Source organism: Diceros bicornis, chromosome 19, assembly GCF_020826845.1.
Source record: "Diceros bicornis minor isolate mBicDic1 chromosome 19, mDicBic1.mat.cur, whole genome shotgun sequence".
Lineage (NCBI taxonomy): Eukaryota > Metazoa > Chordata > Mammalia > Perissodactyla > Rhinocerotidae > Diceros > Diceros bicornis.
Window position 1 is genome coordinate 23,617,050 of NC_080758.1, and position 21,738 is coordinate 23,638,787.

Consider the following 21,738-nt stretch of genomic DNA (forward strand, 5'->3'; position numbering starts at 1 on the left):
TTCCTCTCCTACGACTCTCCCCTTCAACTCCACCTCCACCATACTGACCCTCCCCTCCAACACACCAGACATGCTGCTGCCCCAGGGCCTTTGCATTCATTGTTTATTCTGCCTGGAACACTCTTCCCCCAGATACCCATATGGCTCACTTGCTCACCTCCTTCAAATCTTTGCTCAAATGCATTTAAATTGCAACATCTCCCTTCACCCCACCAGGACTCTCAATTTCCCTTATCCTGCTCTATTTTTTTCCAGAGCATTTCTCACAACTACCACACTCTATAATCTACTTATTATGCTTATTTTCTGCTCCAACTAGAACGTGCGCTCACGGGGCAGGCTCTCAGAAAGCATTGGTTGGACGGAGAAGGAGCGAGCTGAGCTCTGCCTCTGTGTAGCGTCTCCTGTGGGTCCCAGCTCTGCACTCAGAAGGATGCGAAGACTTCCTTCAAGACCACTCTCGCAGCCTCTTGCTCTTTGGTGAAGGTCCTGCATTTTTCTCCAACTGCTTCTCCCGTGCCAGCTCCCTCTCCTCAAGATGTAACTCCATCTGTCGGCATCCCCCTGGAAGTGTAGAGTCCAGACTCGAGCCAGGTAAAAATGTGTGGAGGTGGACAGAGCGAAAATGCAGAAATTTGGGGAGGGAAGAAGCAAGACCAAGTTCCCAGGAAGAGAGCCTTGTGGAGTTTCTTTTGCACAGGCCTCCTGACATTGGACCACTCCACTGGGGAGCCCCCTACTTCTCCTACCTTCCTCACACCAAGCATTTTAACTGACAGCCCCACAAGCCTCCAGATCCCTATTTCCCAGAGAAATGTAAGCAGTCTGCTCAGGTGAGCACCAGTTCCAGGACACAGGACAGAGGGCCTGGTGGGTGGGTGTGGGGCTGGACACCGGATTAAAGATGATGTGCACCCCTCCCGCCCAGCAGGGAGCTGCTGACGTGATTTCTGGCTCTCATCCCACCATCTCAGCAGGGAGGCCAATCCACAGCAGGAGCCCAGGGCTGGGGGGAGAATGAGCCAGCACCAGAGTCCTTGAATACTCTGGAGATAGAAGGATCTAAAAGGGTTTCTAATGAAAACAAAGCCTGCCTAGGCCAGATGTGGTGAACTCTGAGGTGAGGAATTGCCGTGGTCAGCAGGGGACTGAAGAGAAGAGTGGTTCTGTGCAATCACAGGACCACACCACCCCCAGGATTAGCAGGTAGTTCATGTGAGCATCCCCACCTGGTTCTGCTTTAAATCTGGTAGACGTGACTCAGTGATGGCCTTTCCCACGGCATTCAATCTGCACTTCCAGCGCCTTTTCCAGCAGGGGATGGCGTCTCACTCAAGCCAAAGTCTGATTAGTTGGAGAGACGGACATGTCACAGCGCCCTGGGAATATTAAATAATATTTACAAGGGGATGACTGACGTTAGGAAAATAATTACCGATGGTAAGAGGCAATCAGGGGCGGGGAACTCCTCCACTGATCAAGTGGTGAGAAATTAGATGGAACGGGGCTCAGGGCAGTGAGGGTTTGTCACGGGGACAGTGGGGGGGTTTGGAAAGTCGCTACCTCTGCTGATTCTGTTAATAGGATAAAGCAGCCTTGCAAATAAGAGCCAGACCTCAGGAGGCCTGCATTTGAGGTGATTTTAAAATCAGGCCAGGTCCTGCCAATAGCTTCACTTTTAGATGTGTTAGAACTGGAAGGGAGCTTAGAGATTAGCAACGCCACTGGTTCTCAGTTTGGAAGGTTTCTGCCTTCCAAAAATACTGCAAGTATTAAGTAATAATTAATTTGTTTTCACATTTTTTATTCATCAGAGTAATAGAGGACTGCCAGCTGGGACAAGCAGGAAAAGACATAAGAGTCGATGTTACTCCAGCACCGAACAAGAGGCCTCATGTTTTTTTTTAATCAGCCCAGCCATATTACCCTGTGTAAATGTAGTTTCCCTTTTGAAAACATTTAAAATAACACAAGGGTCCACTTTCAAATACCTGAGGGATCCTGGAGAATCTACATCAGAAACCCCAAATCCAAGCAAACTCTCTTACTTTACACATCAGCACACTGAGGCCCAGGGAACATAATTGGCTTGCCCAAGGTCACACAGCTGGCTGTCAACAAGGCCAAGGCTAGATCTGGGGAAGCAGGGACAGTGGAAGGCTGTCCTGGACATGCAAGGGCAGGGAAGGAGTAAACCACAGTAGTGAATGCAGGGGCTGAGTGTGGGCTATGGACACCAGCAGGTGGGGGCTTGATTCCTGTCCTCAATTCTTACTAGCTGTGTGACCCTGGCAAAATGAGTGAAGCTCTCTGAGCCCATTTTCATATCAGTAAAATGGGGACAATAGTAGCACTTACCACATATTGTTGTGAGGATTAAATGAAGCAACAGAACAGAGCACTTAGTAAATAGTAGCTACCTTTCCCTAATCCTCATTTGTGTACATGGTGGCAGTGGGGTCTGTGTAGAAAATGAGACCAAAAGCTTGGAGAAGAGGGTCACAAAATCCAACTTGCAGGTGCTGCCCTGACAATGCCAGTGGGACACAAATCCTGTCCCAATGGAGATCTAGGCACTAATCAAAATGCTGTTACTTCTAGGTAGTGTAACTCAAAACTGAGGGTGACACAGAATCCAGACCCTGTGCAGGTTCACTGCCTCTGAATCCCTGCCAGCTGGGACCAGGGAATCTGCACTTTAAAAAATTCTTGTGATATAATTTACATACCATAGAACTCACCATTTTAAAGTGTACACTTTCACCTTCAGTGGTTTTTAGCATGTTCATAAGGTTGTGCAACCATCACCACTATTCCAGAACCTTTTCATCACCCCAAAAAGAAGCCCCATACCCATCAGCAGTCATTCTCCACTCCCCACTCTCCCATCCCCTGGCAACCACTAATCTCTGTCTCTACAGATTTGCCTATTCTAGACAATTCATATGAATGGAATCATACAACATGTGGTCTTTGTGTCTGGCTTCTTTCACTTAACACACAACGTTTTAAAGGTTCGTTCATGTTGTAGCATGGATCAGGACTTCATTCCTTTGCAATATTCACTTTTAACAAGTTCCTCGGGTAGTTGTGAAGAGTGGACTTTGCAGAGGAAAAGAATAGCAAATTCCCACAAGGTGAAACCTGTGGTTATGATAAAGAGACAGGCCTCAATTGTTCCTTCAGGTGTGCCTGTCTCATAAGCCCCACTGGTAAAGGGAGGCAATGCTGGCCGCTTGCCTCCTCCAGAGACCGCAGAGGTTGGGCAGGGTCTCCTGGCGCTCAGCAGGGAGATGTGCGCCTGTGGACTGGGGCTGGGCTGCTCTGGGAATTGGGCAGATTAACCACCAGAGACTCACACAAGGGGATTTAGTCTCAACTCAAAGACTTTTTTTTTAAAATAATTTTATTTATTTATTTATTTCCCCAAAGCCCCAGTAGATAGTCATATGTCACAGTTGCAACATCCTTCTAGTTGCTGCACGTGGGACGCGGCCTCAGCATGGCCAGAGAAGCGGTGCGTTGGTGAGCGCCCGGGATCCGAACCTGGGCTGCCAGCAGCAGAGCACACGCACTTAACCGCTAAGCCACAGGGCCGGCCCTCAACTCAAAGACTTTAATGTACATTATGCTCTTGGAAAATATCTCCAAGGAAACAAGTGGAACCACAAGTCTTAACCAGCAGGGATTCTCATTCAGAAACCTGGTGTGAGCCACAGCCTTGGAAAAGACCAGTGCAGGGACTCTGATCGTAGTACAGCAGTTTGAGGTCAGGGTGGCAGGGCCTGTGTGCATGATGGGCACACCCTCAGGACTCTCAGAAAACTGGAGCATCATTACTCTGGGGGCTGACAGCTCCACAGCAAGACTGGGAAGATCTAGGCTGATCAGGTCTTCTCCAGAGCTCTACAGAAGAGGCACAGAACTTCAACAGGGCCAAAGATGCCTGCCCAGAGCAAGAACCTTTCTCTTTGTGGTTGAATCTCCAGGTCATCAGAAACAGTCATGGTGGCTCTGGTGAGGAATGGGGCCATACGGGAGGGTTGCCAAGCCCAACTTCTGGGTAGGAAGTCTTAGAATAAGATAGGTGGGAGGGGTGTGGCACCAGCAAGGCCCCTGAGGTCAAGGGCCACAACCATCTTGGAAGATTTCCAACTGGGACCTCTGGACATGAGAATGGGACTTAGATGGAGAAAGCAAAAGCAGACTACTCGTCACTCAACCCAAATGTCTTCTGTGGTACGTTCTCCCCGGTCTGGGGCTCCTAAACGGTCACATGCCCATATTTCTGTGATGTATGACCACTCAACAAGGGGCAGGCAGAAATTCTCAGTCATCGCCCTGTTACCCTCTGTTTAACTTCAAAAAGTCACTAACTGACATCTCAGACCCCTAAGCAGTCCAGGGTTTCTTGTTTTCTACCTATCCTATGGAATAAGCAATCGGCCCTCTTGGGCTTTTGGTTCAATTTCTTCTCATTCAGAAGGAAGTAGGTTGTTGCTGACTTCTGTAGGAGCCCACCTAGAATTCAGTCAGGTTAGCACCAAGGCCAGGCTGCTAGAGAACCCACAAATGTGTCTTTAGGATGAGTACAGCCTCTCTGACACTGAAGGAACTTTATTTATTGGTGAAGGAGGGAATTCCGGCTCCATCTTTGCAGAACCTGGTGGCACCGATGCCCCAGCAGGTCCCAGTAGGAAGGGGTAAATGGAGAGGCCAGGACTGCAGCCATGTGGGAAGGGGCCTCGCTTGGCTGAGAGCATTCCCAGTTAGCCAGTCTCCACACCCTCAGGGAGCTCCACCACCACTGGGGCACAGTCCTCAGGCTCCGCCGCAAAGTCCCACCGGAACTTCTTGGTTAGGTGAGCTTGGAACTTTTCAGCCTTCTGCCGCAGGGTGGCATCCACGGCAACGCTGCAGGCGGAGGAAAAGAAAACCTACAGAGAACAGAGCATAAGTCACTCCTGAGAACACAGAGGGGGCTGGGAAAGCTGTGGAAATTTCCTCATGGTGCTCAGCTCTCTGGGGCAGGTGGATTAGCTGCTGCTGGCATGGGCACAGGATACCTGCTATGTTCCCCCCAAACCAAGAAAGAAGGTCCACATCCAGCTGAGAAGCTGGGGCAGGACTAGAACGGAAAGTTACTATCTTGGGCAGAGATGCCCCATTGAGAATAAGGCCAGTGGGGCCATCACTCTGGCTCTGCCCCCTGGGGGATCTACTGGGCACCTGGGCAGTAACTCAGAGGTAGTAGCTACGCCAGGTCGTACTAAGAAAGGCTTGGGGGGCTTATAAGCCTCTGGATCCCAAGAAGTCCCAGGCCCTAAAGTCAATGTGGCTGAATTGCTGCTCTAATCTAAATGGGCCAGAATGTCAGTTTGAGGCTTCTATTCCCCCTAAAAGCTGTCTTTGAGGTTCTTTTTTTAAAATTATGGTAATACATACGTAATATAAAATCTACCATTTTAACCATTTTTTACATTATTATTTTAAAAATTATTTAAAATTTTACAATTTTAAAAATTGTGTTAAATATACATAACAGAATATTTATCATTTTAACCATTTTTAAGTGTACAATTCAGTGGCATTAAGTACATTCACATTGTTGCACAACCATTGTCACTTTCTATCTCCAGAACTTTTTCATCTTCCCCAACTGAAACTCTGTTCTCATTAAACAGTAACTCCCGGGCCGGCCCCGTGGCTTAGCGGTTAGGCGTGTGCACTCCGCTGCTGGTGGCCCGGGTTTGGATCCCGGGCGCGCACCGACGCACCGCTTCTCCGGCCATGCTGAGGCCGCGTCCCACGTACAGCAACTAGAAGGATGTGCAGCTATGACATACAACTATCTACTGGGGCTTTGGGGGGAAAAAATAAATAAATAAAAAAAATTAAACAGTAACTCCCCGTTCCCCCTCCCCCACCCTCGGGCAGCCACCATTCTACCTTCCGTCTCTATGAAGTTGACTGCTCTAGGCACCTCATGTAAGTGGAGTCTATACAGTACCTGTCCTTTTGAGTCTGGCTTATTTCACTTACCATAATGTCCTCAAGGTTCAGCCATGTTGTGGCATGTGTCAGAATTTCCTTCTTTTTAATGAATAACATTCCATTGTATGGAGAGACCACATTTTGTTTTCCATTCATCTGTCAATGGCCATTTGGATTGTTTCTACCACTAGGCTATTACAAATAATGCTGCTATGAACATGGGTGTAAAAATCTCTCTTAGTATTCCTGCTTTTAATTCTTTCGGGTATATACCCAGAGTGGAATTCTTGGATCACATGGTAATTCTATGGTTAACATTTTGAGGAAGTGCCAGACTGTTTTCCACAGTGGTGGCTGTGCCATTTTACATTCCCACCAGCAATCAACAAGGATTTCAATTTCTCCAAATCCTCACCAACATCTGTTATTTTCTATTTTTTTGGTAATAGCCATACTAATGGGTATGAAGTGGTATCCCATTGTGGTTTTTCTCCCCCAGTTTTATTGAGATATAATTCACATACATCACTGTATAAGTTTAAGGTATACAGCATAATGGTTTGATATACATATATTGTGAAATGATCACTGTAGTCTGATTTGCCTTTCCCTAATGATTAGTGATGTTTAGCATCTTTTCATGTGCTTACTGGCCATTTTTATATATTCTTTGGAGAAAGGTCTATTCAAGTCCTTTGTAAATCAAATTGTTGTTGTTGAGTTATCAGAGTTCTTTATATATTCTGGATATTAACCACTTGTTTTGATGTTCTTTTTAATTCAGTTTCATCTAATATAAACATGCACAGAGGGGCAGAACAACAACTTTCTCTACATCTGAAACTCCATTCCAGATTGTTCTGGATCCCAACTCCTTCTAAGAATAACAGCAAACCCTTTACTCCTCACACTATTTTATTGTTTTCTAAGAAGTTTCACAGAGTATCCCAATGGATCCTCACAAACCTCCGGGAAGACAATACAATGCCTATTTTATGGAAATGAAGGCTGAGAGGAGTTAAATGACTGGATCAAAACTATTCAGAAAGGAAGGAGTGGTTTTTCCCCAACTACTCGTTGGCTCCCCGCAGGACCACCCCAGACACAGAAGCATGAGGGTGGAAGAAGCTCTTGGATCCACACCACCCTCATGCCATAGCTGGCCCACAGACCACCATGGAAGGAATCTGGGCTCTGGGGGCCTTGACCTGACAAAGGCAACAGTCATACTCTGCAGCTGATTCCAGGGACAACACCCATCCCACCTGCTTCTCCACTGTTTTTCCATTAGTGGGAGGAGTGACACTCATTTTCAGTGATCTTTGGTGCCATTTTGCTGTAGTGGTAGCAGGGACAGAAGTGACTGAGGGGCACAGGGAGGTTACAGAATTTGGTTTCATTAACTTGGGAATCAACTAACTACAGGAGCAGGAAGCACAGCCACAACAAAATACCAGATCAATAACTAATTAGAGGAGCTATGTGAGCTTGGTGACAAGGGCCGGGGAAGCCAGCGGCCAGTCTGTAGGCAGCTAATGGAGCTTGCCCTGGAGTGCCGAACGCAGTGCTGGCTGAACTCTGGGGAGGGGCCTGGAACGGGGAGCAGACAAGCCTTGTTTCAAATAGCCTTAGCTCCAGAGACCCTGCACACCCATGAGTCTGTCCCCCGAGGTCCTAGGGAGCCTGCTGGCTGAATTAGCAAAGCCTCTTCCTGTTCCCCCTCCTTACACAGTAGATTGTACTACTCTCTACAAAGCCCCTCCTCTCCAGCCACACTGAGCAGCTGCCCAAGATGCTCTGCTGCCTCTTCTGTGCCTCTATGCACACATGCTTTTCCCTTTGCTTACAACACCCTTCTACCCCCTGCTTTCTCTTCCTTCACCTAGCTAATTTCTACTCGTGACTCAGGCTCAGCTCAGACATCACCTCCTTTAGGATGTCTTCCCAGACCACGGACAGAACAGGTGCTCCTCTCTGCTCCCCCAGCTTCTAGGGTGATCTCGATCATAGCCTCAATCTCAGTTAGGTAAAAGTCCATTTACTGTTGAGCTCTCCCAAGAGACGAGGAGTAATCCAAAGCAGTGACTCTTTTTCACATCTGCATTCCACACTCCTGGCACAGAGTCTGACATATAAAAAGGATGCATTAGATGTTTAATGATCAAAAGAATGAAGATTCTATGAAAATCCATTTTTGGTTCACTTTTGCACAGTGCCTGGCACCAAATAATTGCTCAATAATTATGTGATGGTGCTGGAGAGAATAAGGGACTCATCCTGGGGAGGATGACTTATTTACCAGGCCCCCGAATGCCACCGGCTCACAAGCCATCTCCTTGCGACTTGCCTCTTAAAAAAGCCCAAAGTGAAAGAACTGCTCTAACCCCTGTTCCTAGCACTGTGCCTGAGCTTCCCTTATGGCATTTCTCACACTGTGCCCGCATCACAGTAGGGATCGAGTCCTAAGTATCAAAGTGTCCCAAACAGCATATCACCCAGGGCCTGGCATAGAGTTAGGGCCCACAGGATGCTCACTGAATGGATATAATGAGCCATAGGGATCGCCCTGCATTTGGCAATGGCCAGCAGTGAGAGGTTGGAACAGGCTGGGCTCATGCTCATCATTCATCCTTCCCACCCACCTTCTCAAACACTGCCTGGGAGTAAGATCAACTAGAGGCAGGTACAACAGAAGCCTTCGGTCTGAAAAATAAGGCTTCTAATTTGAAAAGTGCTTTGTCCTTTTTAAGGAACCTGTCAATCTCTTCCTTACTGCAAACCCAGGAGGTGGGAGGACAGGAAATTACTATTCCCATTGTACAGATGAGGATGGTGATAAATGCTGAGCAAGCGATAAACTTCGAGCAAGATCCAGTCCAAGTAGGGAAATCTCAATCCTTTTTCCCTACCAAGACCTTCTTTTTGTCTTGACACAGCCTTAATACACCCTTGATATTTTCAGCATTGTCCTGTGGGACAGCCAAGGGACAGTGCTTCTGGAACTGTCCCCTCTGCAGGCCTCCAGGACCCAGGGCACAGCCCAGGTTGACTTTTTGAAAAAATCAATTTCATTGAGGTATAATTTACATATAATTAAATTCACTCATTTTAAATGTTCGTTTTGACAAACGTATACACCCATGCAATCACTATATGATATAATCAAGATAGATATACGTTTACAGTTTTTTCTTTTGGTATACAGTTCTATGAGTATGAAGGCCCTTATACCATCACAGTCAGGATACTGAACAGTTCCATCACTCCAAAAAACTCTCTTGTACTGCCCCTCAGTGATCAAACCTTTCTCTTATCCCTAGCCCCTGGCACCCACTGACGTATTTTTGTCCCTATAGTTTACAAACTTGATATTTTAAAAACACACAATTCAGAAGAGGAAATGTTGAGACACTATCTAGTTTTCAAGCAACAATTTCCTTTGATTCTCTTGTTTTTTGATTAATTTTATGCCTCCTTCAGAAAACTTAGTAATGATCTGGTTATTTTATTTACTAAAGTGAAATCAAGTACATACTTTTTAACATTACTGAGAAATGAATCATCTTAATACCAGAAGATTAATCCTGGATATTTTAAAAATACTTTTGAAATAGGCTAATAACCTTTCACAGACAACCGTATTTATCTAAAACTAAAAGCACACCCATTGGGTATTTTTCTTCAAATGTAAAAAAAGGTATTAATACTTTTATCATTAAGTCTGCATATTCTAAAATTGTAAATTACTTTAGTCAGAAACGTGAAAGTTTTCTTTTAATCCCAAGTTAAATAAATTGAGTTCAGTCAGGTCACCTTGAGAAATTCAAAATATCAAGGTAGGTAGCTGAGTCACCTCTTATCCTATTTTTTGGCTAGACCAAAAAGATGAAATTTCCTAATTTTTTCAATTCCCAAATGATTATTCAACTTAGAATGAAACTAGCCAGAAGTAGAACATTTTATTTCCACCTGCAGAAGAAGAAAGTGGTGTTAAAAGTAAGACTATCACTTCACAATGATTACCAGGAAGGTAAAAAGGAGCAGGAATCATGTCTTCTGAGGTCAGTTTCAAGAATTTGGGATGTTTCATCTGGGGCTCTAATCATATATGGGAGCCCACCACAGAATCAGAGCTCAGCATTGCCATTCACTAGATCTGGTGATCTTGGGCAAAATTTGTGACCTCTCTGTTTGTGTTTCTTCATCTATAAAATGGGATTATATACTTAACATCTAGCATTGTTGTGAGGGCTAGATGAAATAATGTAAAGTAAGCGTGGAAAAGTGATAGCTGATGGCAGGATGTATAGGAATAGGGAGGTGAAATTTATCATAGCTGGTGTTACAATAAAAATACTATAGACATCACTGTCAGAGCCAACGTTTTCCCTCGAGAGTTGAAGATGGACACTGGCATTCAGAATGCTGGCAAGAAAGCATACACGGCCTATTGTGACTAAAAGTATTAAAAAAACAGGTCATGTGACTATATGCCTAAATGCTATGCAATCAGCAATAAGAATCTTTATTTTCTACATAACTCACTTTCTAACATACTATTAAATTCAGATTATCCTTTCATTGGTTTTAAACAAATTATGGTGACTCAAGTTGCCTTAAATAAAAGAAAAAACTGTATCTATTTTTGTAAAACAAGTAATTTTTATTCAAGCTAAATCCATGGGATTTGTAAAAACCAGAGGCATCTATTCAAAAGGGCCTTTAATGGCAGAGGCCATTGCGTGGCTAATTTCACACAAGCTAATGTGGCTGTCTTTAAGTGCTTACACATACAAATACCAGTCCCTCTCCATGGGTAGTAGCCATTTAAGCTCCTAAGTAAGAAAGCCAGTTCCACTTACTTGACTACCCGGGGGAGAGCAGGTGGCTGGCTGAGGAAGGCTTTCATGGGCTGATTCATTCACTCACAAACACCCTGAGTGAGTGCCTCTGTGTGGGGGGACTGGATTCTCAGCGCCAAGATGGCATCAATGTAATACCCCATTAAAAAAAAAAAGTTTCGTAATAGCCTTTTCCACATTGTGCCTATTGAAATCTCAGTCATCATTCAAGCTCATGGTCAACTGGCCCCCTTTGCAAAAAGCCATTCCTGATCCTCTATCCCCTCAAATCTCAACCCCAGTGTGAATTAACCAATCCCTCCCTGGTGCTCCTAATGCCCTTTGATCAGACTTCACTGTTTACACCTATCATATTCATGTCGTCTATTTTTGTTGCCACAGGAATTATGACTCCACCTGATAACATAAAGCAAGATAAGTGCTAGGCCTCGACTAAGGGGTGAAAATAACCAGATGAAGAAAAAACTGGTTTTGGGTAAAAGCTCATGGCTCAGTGGGGAAGTCAGGCAAATAATATATAAACTTCAGCAAGCACAGCCTGTGCAATACGATAGTGACAAGCACAAAGTAGGCTAATAGTACTGAAAGGAGAGAGATCAAGGATGGCTTCACGGAGAGGAATGCTTGAGGGCACCTTGTAGGATGAACAAATACATACCAGGCAGAGGAAAATCAGGTTCAGTCAAGAAGGCATGAAACATGGGTATAAAGTTTTAGTCATGCCAGATGATAAGTTCTAGACATCTGCTGTGCTTATAGTTAACAATACTGTGCTGTACACTAAAAAATTAATTAAGAGGGTAGATCTTATATTATGTGTTTTTTACCACAATTGAAAAAAAAAAAAGGCGGCGGTACGAAACAGCACAGCATGTCTGGGAATGTGCAAGGATACCGCTCTTGTTGGAGTTGCCGGGGGAAAGCAGGGAGAGGAAGGAGAAGCTGGAGAACAGGTCAGGACCAGATCAGAATGGACCTTGTGACCTGTTTGGGCTTTTCACTTTCCAGGCAATGAGGAGGTGCAGAGAAATCGGATCAGAGCTGCATTTTAGAGCAGCAACTCAGGTGGCAGCGTGGGAGACAGATGGACTGAAGGGTAAGCCTGGAAGCTGACAAACTCTGATGCAGTGTAGATGAGACCAAAAGGCCCAGGTTAGGGGAACGGTACCAGGGGGCAGGATTGCCTTCTAAAACACTGACCACTATCCAGAGTCATTTGGTTAATTCATTTGTTTACTTTCCCACCAAAATATAAACTCCAAGTCAGGGACTCTGTCTGTCTTGCTCACAGCTATATTTCCAGACCTAGAACAGAGCCTTGTATACAGCAGGTACTCAGCAAATATCTGCTAAATCAATGAACAAACCCCCTGAGGGCAAGAACCCTGGCTAACTCATATGTATGTGTTCCTCAATACTTTCAGGAGAATGCTGTGTATAAAGAAAGGATGCTCAAAAATATGTGCTAATATAATTTTTTTAAAGGCACGTGTCCTAGATTTTTCCAAATTATGACACCAAATTTTCTTGGTGAAAAAGTCCAAAGATAGAATTCTTCCAACCATCAGCTTTGCATATATACCTGGGCACCTAGCAATCCAGCTGGGCCCTTTTTGCTTTGAAAATCATTGCTGGCAACAAAGCTTCAGCCATTAGAGCTCAGCTGTTGGTTGTGCAGACAATGATCGGGACAGCCAACTACACAGTGTGGCTCGCCTCTGTCTGTGTGACAGAATTAACACACATCACAAAGGTAGCACATATTCCCGTGGGCCAGAGCCACTGCCAGAGGCAAGATAGCAGGCTGATGCCTCCTACTGCTCGGCAACCCACAACCCAGTAACTGTGGGGTGGATTTCCCCTGCAGAGGAAGGATAAAGGGATTTAATTTCTCTGTTATATCAAGAGCAAATAAAAGGGCAGTTTTATAACTCTTCTGAAGTGGAATACACCAGGCTCAAGCCATCAGCTTGACTGACTCATCCGCATGGTCTGCACAAGTCCTCCAACTGCCAGAGTTTGTTTGTTTGTTTGTTTTTTTGTGAGGAAGACCAGCCCTGAGCTAACATCTATTGCCTCCTTTTTTGTTTTTCCTGCTTTTTCTCCCCAAAGCCCCAGTAGATAGTTGTATGTCATAGTTGCACATCCCTCTAGTTGCTGTATGTGGGACTCCGCCCCAGCATGGCTGGAGCAGCGGTGCGTCAGTGCGCGCCCGGGATCCGAACCCGGGCCGCCAGTAGCAGAGCGTGCGCACTTAACCACTAAGCCACGGGGCCGGCCCCCAACTGCCAGAGTTTTAAGTCAGCTGACTGCTCACAGGGACTCTTCCAACAGTTTGTTGGTTTTATTTATTTATTTATTTATTTTTGCAAGGAAGATCAGCCTTGAGCTAACATCTGCCAATCCTCCTCTTTTTGCTGACGAAGACTGGCCCTGGGCTAACATCCGTGCCCATCTTCCTCCACTTTATATGGGACGCCACAGCAGCATGGCCTGACAAGCAGTGCGTCAGTGCGCACCCGGGACTTGAACTGGCGAACCCCGGGCAGCCACAGCGGAGCGCGCGCACTTAACCGCTTGCGCCACCGGGCCAGGCCCCAGTTTGTTGGTTTTAGAAAAGTGTTCTGTACCTCTGAGAAACAGGCCCCTGATGGTATCTCCACAAACATCAAACAAGAATCTTTTAGGGGGATTTATATCATATTCAGTACATAGAGGCGTAAGCATAGGCCCTAAACCAAGACTCAGGCCTGGGTACAAATCCTGACCCTGACTCTGCCACTTACCAGCTGTGTGACCTCACGCAAATAACTTAACCTTTCTGACTCTCAGTGTCCGCATTTGTAAAATGGGAATAATCTTTCTGCCTTATAGCGCTCCAGAGATTACATGAGGGAACCCATATAGTGTGCCTAACACCCAAAAGGCATTTAATGAATGTTCATGCCTTCCCTTACCCTGGATGGGAGTGGGAGGTTAGTGACTAGCAACCTTGTAAGGAGCAGGCCTTGTGGGGGTCTCAGGCCTTGTGGGGGTCTCAGGCCTTGTGGGGGTCTCACACACAGAGAGAAGAAAGCAGCTCATGGAACAGAAAGTACGGAAACTGACAGCTTGCAGCTTCTGCCTTTTCTATACTTGAGAAAGTTACAAAACGTGAGTGACAGAGACTGTCCCAAGAACATAAGGAAGCTAATCTATTTGCAAAGGGAGGAAATAGCACAGGATGAAGATTCTAAGTTGTTTGAAGCTTCTTCCCTAATTACCACTTCATAATGAAAATTTAATTGCCAAGTTAAAAGCAAATTTCACTTTTTCTGTCAGAATCTAAGCAGAAACTGGCACATTTTGTTTGAACAGGAAATCAAAGTTACTTTAATGCTTAAATGAGATCTAAGGAGCTGCAGATGTTTCCCTGGGAATAACAAGCTTCAAAACTCTGTCCGACTGGGTTGCAGCAACTGACGGCTACAAGGAGAAAGAAACTGTTCTGAGCTGAGTAACTCAAAGAGGTGGAGCTGATTCAAATTCCTAGTACCCCAGGGCTAGGCACTCTGGGGGCGAGGCAGGGAGAAGGTGGTACAGACAGAGGGTCTCTGGCATCAAGGAACTTACAACTCAGTAGGAGACAGAGAACCAGGAAACAGCCCAAGATTAGGAAACTGAAATTAAGAAAACTTTGGCTCATGAAAGAATAACAAGACAGAAAGGTGACCCTCCTCAGGGTGCTTTCACACACCTTGGCCTTAATTCTGACCCAGATAGGTGTCAGCCAAAAGACTGCTCACCTGTAAGGTGCTGGTGAGGAAGTTGTTCTGGGAGACAATGTCCACAAAGAAGTCAGCAGGGATCTCGCTGAGCTGGTGGTACAGGATGGAGATGAGGTTGATGTAGAGGGTGTGGTGCTTCACCATGGCTTCTTCTGACCGGCACAGGAGGTTCAGGAGCTGCTTCCAGTGCTCAAATGCCTCGTACACATTCCCCAGCAGGAAGCATACAAAGGCAAACTGGAGTTCACCTGAAAGGTGCAGAGAGGAGAAATGAGCCTGAGAGAGACGAGTACCAGCTGACTGTACAAGGCCATCAATTCCACTGGACCTCAGCAATGGGTGGCCTTTTATCCTCGTCACTCCTGCAGAGCCTAGCACGGGGTTCTGCACCTAGCAGATGCTCAGTAAGTTTGCTGAAGTGTTATAAACTCAAGCCACGGGAAACCACATTTTGGTTTTGGATTTCTGCAAAATCAGACTGTAGAGAAGAGAGGTACACCTAGTATTTGCCTGGCTGTAAAAAGTTTACAAAATGTGACCAATGGACATCATGCCATGTGGATCCCAAATCTGGCTGCCCATCAGAATTACTAGCAGAGCTTGTTAAAAATAAAGCTGCTAAAGCCTCACCCCCAGAGATCCTGGTTGAGGACAGATGATCTGTAGCTCTAACAAGCTCCCCGGGTGATTCTGATGCAGAGTCTGCTCCAGGGTCAGGGGAATGCTGCATTACTCCATGTAATCCTCAGCCCAACTGCACAGAGTAGTCAGGGAAGGTGGTATTTGCCTCATTTTATAGATGAGGTCAAGGGACTTGGCCAAGGTCTCATATCTAAGGCTTGGCAACGTGAAGAATGGAAAGATAAAACATTTCCTATTGGGTGGGAAAAGTTCTAAAGCCTCCCAGAACAGGAAAATTCACGAGTACTTCTTCCAGGGTTGCTTGCCAGCCAAATTATTTTTGTTTGTTTAACCACAGGGCTCTGTGATTTAACTCTATGAGGAGCTTGGTGGCTAAGAGCATGGGCTCTGGAGCCAAACTGCCTAAGTTCAAATCTCAGCTTCACTGCGTCATAGCCGTGTGACCTTGGGCAAGTTACTTAATCTGCTTACGTCTCAATTTCCTTATTTGAGGGCTGTAGTGGAGATTAAATGAGTCAATATAGAACATGTAAAGATTTAGAATGCCTGGCACAATGCAGCACTCAAAAAAAGTTAGTTATTGTTATTCCCATATTTCCACTGATGCCTATCTCAAACAAAGAGAGCTAATGATCCAGGAGCCTTTGTCCTGGAGCACGCAACTGGGTCTCTGGTTGCCAGGATATACTGTTGCTGATCAGAGACATTCTCTCTGGCTTCAAATTTAGTGAGGGCATCTGTGGTATACTTACTAGTGGGCCATGAAAAGAACAGATACACTCAACACCAAATACTCCTTTAAATGTATGGTGTTTGATCTCTGTCACCTCCAGAGAATCTGGAAAAACAAGATTCCTGTCCCCAGGCCTGTGGAACGAGGTGTGATTTATGTGAATAGTTACCTGGTCTAGATATTTTGGATGTTTGACCAATATTTTCAAAATATAGTCAGATTTTCTTTGTATGATAGAGGTTAATGATTTGCTTCTTCAGTTGGCTTTACCTGGTTAGTTTGTGAAAACATAAGCTTATTCTCTGAATTTAGGGCATTTATTTAAATTCATGCATTTCTGGCCTAGTCTAAAATTAAATTATGAGATCAGAAATAATTTCAAAGAGCTGTCATGAAGACACAAAGTTATCCCTTGCAACAGACCTTTTCACAAGATTACTTTGAAGAACTGAAATGTTTAAGAGGTAGAAAGCAGGATTTCTATTCATTTTTAAGCTAGAATTTCAAGTGTTACTTATTAAATGAAAATACTGTGTGATGCATTAAGATGCACCCATTAAAATGTCCCTTTTTATCAGCTGAGCTAATGATATAGGAAGCCCTATATTCAAATTTCTCACTGATCTTCCAATAGAAAAATATGCAAACACCTGGACAATTTTTAAAAGAAAAAATAAAATAGCTGCTAAAGATGTGATGAATGTTTGCTGTCACTAGTAATCAAAGAAATATAAACTGAAACCAGATGCCATTCTCCAACCATCCAGTTGGAAGAGGTCTTTGCTAAATCACTATGTCAAAGGTGATGGGCAACAGCCTCCCACCAGCTGGCAAGGATGCACAACCTTCTCCTGGCAACACGCACACTCTGATCCAACAATGTCAATCCTAAATGTATGCAGAAGTACATACAAGGATGTTCATTAGACAACACTTACAAAAGGGAAGATGGCAACATCTTAGAGTTCCATTGACAGAGGGCTGGTTCAATAACTATGAAACATAAGCAGCCACTAAAGAGGAGCAGCCGTTTCAGTGACATGGAAAAATGTCTGTATTAAAGCAGATTACAAAATAATATATTGTAATCCTGTTTTTGTAAAAAAGATATATACACACAAACACATATGACTGAATTAAAAAAAAGCATAAAGGAAATACATAGAAATATAATAGAGAAAATACTGAAATGAAATACATACATACATACATATATAAAAGATGGAAAGTAAATACACCAAAATGCAAAAAATGGTTATTTCTAGGTGGGGGGAATTGAAATGAATTTTATTTTTTGCTTTCTTCTATGATGAACATATATTATTTTTGTAATAAAGGGGAAAAACAATGATAAAAACTTTAGCAATTAAAAAAAAATCACCATCCTGGTCTAAGCCAGTAGTGAGACCAACACCTTGAGAGAGTTGGGAACAAACCAAGGAGGCACTGGGAGGCCTGGGAACCAGGAGCCCTGGGCCACTTAGTTGCCTCCCTCTTCCCTCGGCCACTTAGTTGGCCAAATCCTTTCCCTCTATGGACCTCAGTCTGTAAAATGGCAGGCTGGGCCACATGAGTGGTTCCCAAACACAGGATTGTCTGCATTAGGTTCACCTAGGGTGCTTGTTTATTAGATAGATAGACAGACAGACAGGTAAACTGCTGGGGCGCCACCCTAGATCTCCTGAATCAGTCTCCAGGGGTAAGGTCTGGGCACCTGTTTCTTTAACAAGTGGATTGGGCAAGACTGCCTCCTAGCCAGGTTTAGGAACCACTGGACCAGATAACCGAAGATGTACGCCCTACTCTAAAGCTGCCTCCTATTTACCCCTCCCTTGGCCCATTCCCTAAGAGCCTTATTCCTCCTCACCAAGCACATCCTGGGGGTTGCTGGGGAACTGCTTGCTGAGCACAGTCTCCAGGGCATAGCTGAGATCCATGCTGTGCCTGGTTATCTCTGCCGGCGTGGCACCTGCCGGGAACATCTGTGTGGGCAGCTCTGAGAAGCGGATCTCTGTTCCGGCTCTGGGCTTCATCTCAGGCAGCCGCGCCAGGCCCTCCTGGTAACTTTTGCACTCAGTGCCGCAGCGGGGTAGATTCTGCCCCACCCGATCCTTGGTGTGCTTCATGGAGAGCACGGGCAGCACCTCTGAGAAGGCACAGATCTGCCGGCTTTCAGGCTGCAGCTTCTCCATTGTGGCCTCACTGATGAAGTTGGTGAGTGAAATCCACTTCTTGAGCGTGGCATATGGGTAAGGTCCCAGGAACTGGTCCAGCTCCTGGAGGTTGGCCCTCATGGCCTCCACCTCAGCCTCTGGGGCTGGGGATAGGTCTACCTCTTCCCGGACTGCATTCCAGCGCAGGACCATCAGCCCCCGCTGCTGCAGGCTAAGGAAGAAACCCATACGAGGGCCCACCTCCCTGGGATTGGCCTTGTCCACAGAGCTGTAGTGGAGGAAGTGGATGCCTGGTGGGATCATTTTCACGCCCCGGAACTTCGGCCCCACCTCCCAGGAGTTGTAGTCAATGCCAAACTCTGTCCCCTTGGGCATATTCAGGATGACCACAGTGGCCCCTTCAAAGAAAAGGCGCTTGGCAAGCTCAGGATCCATCTGCATGGCAGCCATGGGACCAGTGGCGGGTGACCTTTTGGAGAACTTTTCTTGACTTCCAAAACAGCTGAAAAAGAAATAAATCAGAGTTAATCAGAACTTGGGGAAGGATGTTTCACTGGCTGAGCATTCTCTATACGCCAGATATTGAATTAGACTCCTGACATAATTATCTCCCTTAATCCTCACCACAACCTTGCATCTGTTTCACAGATAAGGAAACTGAGACTCAAAGAAAAGAGGATTTTTGTGTTTTGGTTTAATGGGCACGAACACTCACTTCATAGCTAAAAAGACATCAGTTAAAGAAGTGACATGCTCAAGGTCACAGAAGGACCCAAATTAGAACCTGAGTACCTGGCCCTCCAGGCCAGTGTTCTTTCCACTGTCCACGCAGGATCTACTCTCAGATCTCTCTCTCACAACAGAGGAAGAAGGTGGAGAAAGCCTGGATGATCCATTCTAAACCATAACTCTGCCTAAAACCTATTGCTGGAGAGTCCCAGAAGAGCTGAGAAAGATGATTCAATCAAGCACACACCCAGTTTCTCACAAGCCTCAGGCAAAGCCCAGAAATAGACAGAAGGTAGAAAGTGGGTGCTTTCTACTTAAAATTCACAAAAGGTTTGGGCAGTGGAGAGCTATTCAACTACAACACCCTCTTTATTCTATTACTTATAAAAAAGCTAAAGTCTAGGAAGTGAAACGACTTCCGAAAGGGCCCACAGTCAGTGGCAGTTTTGGTCCACTCGCCCAGAAGGGATTCAGGTGGCGTGGCTGGCCTAGGATCAGTATTTGGAAGAGAAAGAGCTTAGAACACCTATTTTATCTACTTCTGAACTACCCATGAGGACATACTGATAAAACTTCTGTAGGCAGGCAGACACTGTCTCTGTGTATTTATAAGAATACTTCCAACATGAACTAATTTAAACCAATTATCTAACCTTCTAGTCCCAAGACACCTACCTATTCAATTCAACAAATAATCACTGAGTGCCTGCACTGTGCCAGGATCCTTGCCGGGCACTAAAAGAAACATCCAGAGTAAGACAGTCACTGCCCTCCAGGCACTTCCAGTCTAACCAGACATACTAACAAGACCCCAAATTTCACAAACAGAAGAACCAGCTGCCTGTTTAATTCTTTTTTACTCTTTTTATGCTAAACAAAAGTGAAGAAAGGAAGACCAATCCTTTTCCAAAAATGTTAAGGGCATATTTTATCATCTTAACCCAAAAACCACTACAAATGACTCTCACTCTAAATCAGAATTTTGTCTTTTCAAACTGCAAGTCACAACTCGTTCATGGGTTAAGAAATCAATTTAGAGGGTCTCAACCAGCAATAATTTTTTTAAATGAAAAGAACAGAATTATAAAAAATCAGAGTACACCATGAATAGTAAAGATAAGTATTGTTTTCTGAAGCTTTGTGTGTTTGTACATATCCTTGGTCAAGATGTAAAATTTGTTACTGTAGGTCACAGTGAAAAAAGTCTGAAAGCCACTGCTCTAAATAATTTATATCATCATCTTCCTACTTCCAACTCTGAATTCAGAATGTACTTAATAAATATTTGCTAAATGAACAGCTATTGCATTTAGAATAACTGCTCATCAATTAGCTATTTTCTCTTGCAGCATCTGTGTGCTACTCCTCGATAATGACATTCCTTTCATTCTAATTCCACCAGCCTATAATTCTCTTCAGTGTATCTTCAGCAGCTGGCACGTGGCCTGGCACAGAGAAGATGCTCTGGAATGCAGAAAGTCACATTCCTCCACCTCTGTCCACCACCTCCTTAATCCAAGCTACCATATCCCTCAGCCAGAGAGTGCTTGCCCCCTCCAATCCCTTCTCCAAGAGCCAAAGTTACCTTTTCAAAGTGCCAATCTAAGCATGTCACCACCCGCACCTATTACCCTCTGAGTGGCTTCCCATGTGGCTCTTGGAAAACCGAAATTCTTCCCACGACCTACAAGGCCTATGTGGTCTGTCCCCTGGCCACTCCTCCAGCCTGTCTCATACAGTGCTCCCCCCCAATAATCGCTCTGTTGCAGCCACACTGGCCTCTTCCCCACCCTCAAACAGGAGGCTCTGGATAGAAAACTCTTCCCTCCTCTCTGCGTCAAATCATTTTTCCGATCTCAGCTCAACATTCACTTCCTCAGTAAAGCTCCTTTGACCTGAGGCTGGCTCAAGCCTCCTGTGACGCACTCTCAGGGCGCCTTGCACCTTCCACTGCACTCAGCACGGCTGCGATTTTCCGTATGTTTAATAGAGGGCTGTCACCTCCACGAGAACTGAGTCTTTTGTATCTCCAGCACATATTAGACGCTTGATAAACATTTCTATAATAAAAGCATGACATCCATCTTGTAGATGAGAAACAAAGGCTCGGCTCGTCGAAAGACCTTACCCGAAGTTACAGAGAGTAGGACAAAACCAGGGCGGGCGGAGCCAAGGTCTCCAGCCCCCAAGTTCTACAGTTAGGAGGAAAGCGCAGTTACCCCGGGTGCCCCTGGAAGTCCCGGCGACGGTCCGTGGTGACGGTTTCTCAGGAGAACGGCCTGCAGACACCAGGGTCCCAGCACCGGCCCACAGACCGGGAGGAGGCCGTCCCGGCGAGGTGCCCCAGCTCAGAGGCACTCCGTAATCCCGAAGCAGAAAGAGGGGTGGCCGCGCCACACAGACAACGAAAGAAGAGGAGTTAAAAGTTGACAGGAGGCAGCACTCACCGACTTCGGTCTTCCCCACGCTCAGGTTCCGCGGAAGCGCACCGGAAGTTCTACCGCTTAGGCGCCGGACCGGAGCCACGAGGAAAGCAGCCCGGCAGAGTTCTCGGTCGCGGAAGGAACGGTCCGCGCCTGCAGGTTCCGCCCCATCAAATGTTGCCTTTTGCTACTTTTAGTTATTCGTTTTAGTTCCTGAACCGTGGAAAACAACTTTCATCAAATGATGCATTTTATATCCCCCTCCAGAAACACATCCACCAGCAGTGGTTCTTTGGTTTCAATCAGTCATGGTCACTGAAGCCAGGGTCAAGGTCATGGCTGCCCAGTAGCCACAGTCAGACCCTCAGTCATGGTCCTGGTCAGCCAGTCTCTGTCGGAGTGACGGTATCACAG

At 45.5% G+C, this 21,738-nt stretch overlaps 1 protein-coding gene across 4 annotated transcripts; it reads right to left on the reverse strand.

Moving 5' to 3' along the window:
• Window positions 1–3,399: 3,399 nt before the first annotated feature.
• On the reverse strand, window positions 3,400–21,391 carry AAR2 (AAR2 splicing factor). Of its 4 annotated transcripts, none has more exons than XM_058562772.1 (4): window positions 21,349–21,391; window positions 17,866–18,674; window positions 14,642–14,871; window positions 3,400–4,937 (listed from the first exon to the last, which is right to left on the reverse strand). In XM_058562772.1, exons 2-4 carry the CDS (start codon window positions 18,620–18,622, stop codon window positions 4,770–4,772), a joined length of 1,155 nt encoding a protein of 384 aa, XP_058418755.1. In that variant the 5' UTR covers window positions 18,623–18,674; window positions 21,349–21,391; the 3' UTR covers window positions 3,400–4,769. The 4 variants fall into 4 exon arrangements, with proteins under 4 accessions (XP_058418755.1, XP_058418754.1, XP_058418756.1 ...); XM_058562771.1 differs by lacking the exon at window positions 21,349–21,391 and adding an exon at window positions 21,121–21,342; XM_058562773.1 differs by lacking the exon at window positions 21,349–21,391 and adding an exon at window positions 21,030–21,108.
• Between the last annotated feature and the right edge of the window lie 347 nt (window positions 21,392–21,738).

What these genes read in the sequence shown, in the direction of transcription:
- AAR2 (XM_058562772.1), bottom strand. Translation starts at nt 18,622, where the DNA reads ATGGCTGCCATGCAGATGGATCCTGAGCTTGCCAAGCGCCTTTTCTTT. An exon ending in CAACCCCCAGGATGTGCTTG is followed by an intron (nt 14,872 to 17,865) that starts GTGAGGAGGAAT and finishes TGCACCTTTCAG; the next exon opens with GTGAACTCCAGTTTGCCTTT. An exon ending in TCCTCACCAGCACCTTACAG is followed by an intron (nt 4,938 to 14,641) that starts GTGAGCAGTCTT and finishes TGTTCTCTGTAG; the next exon opens with GTTTTCTTTTCCTCCGCCTG.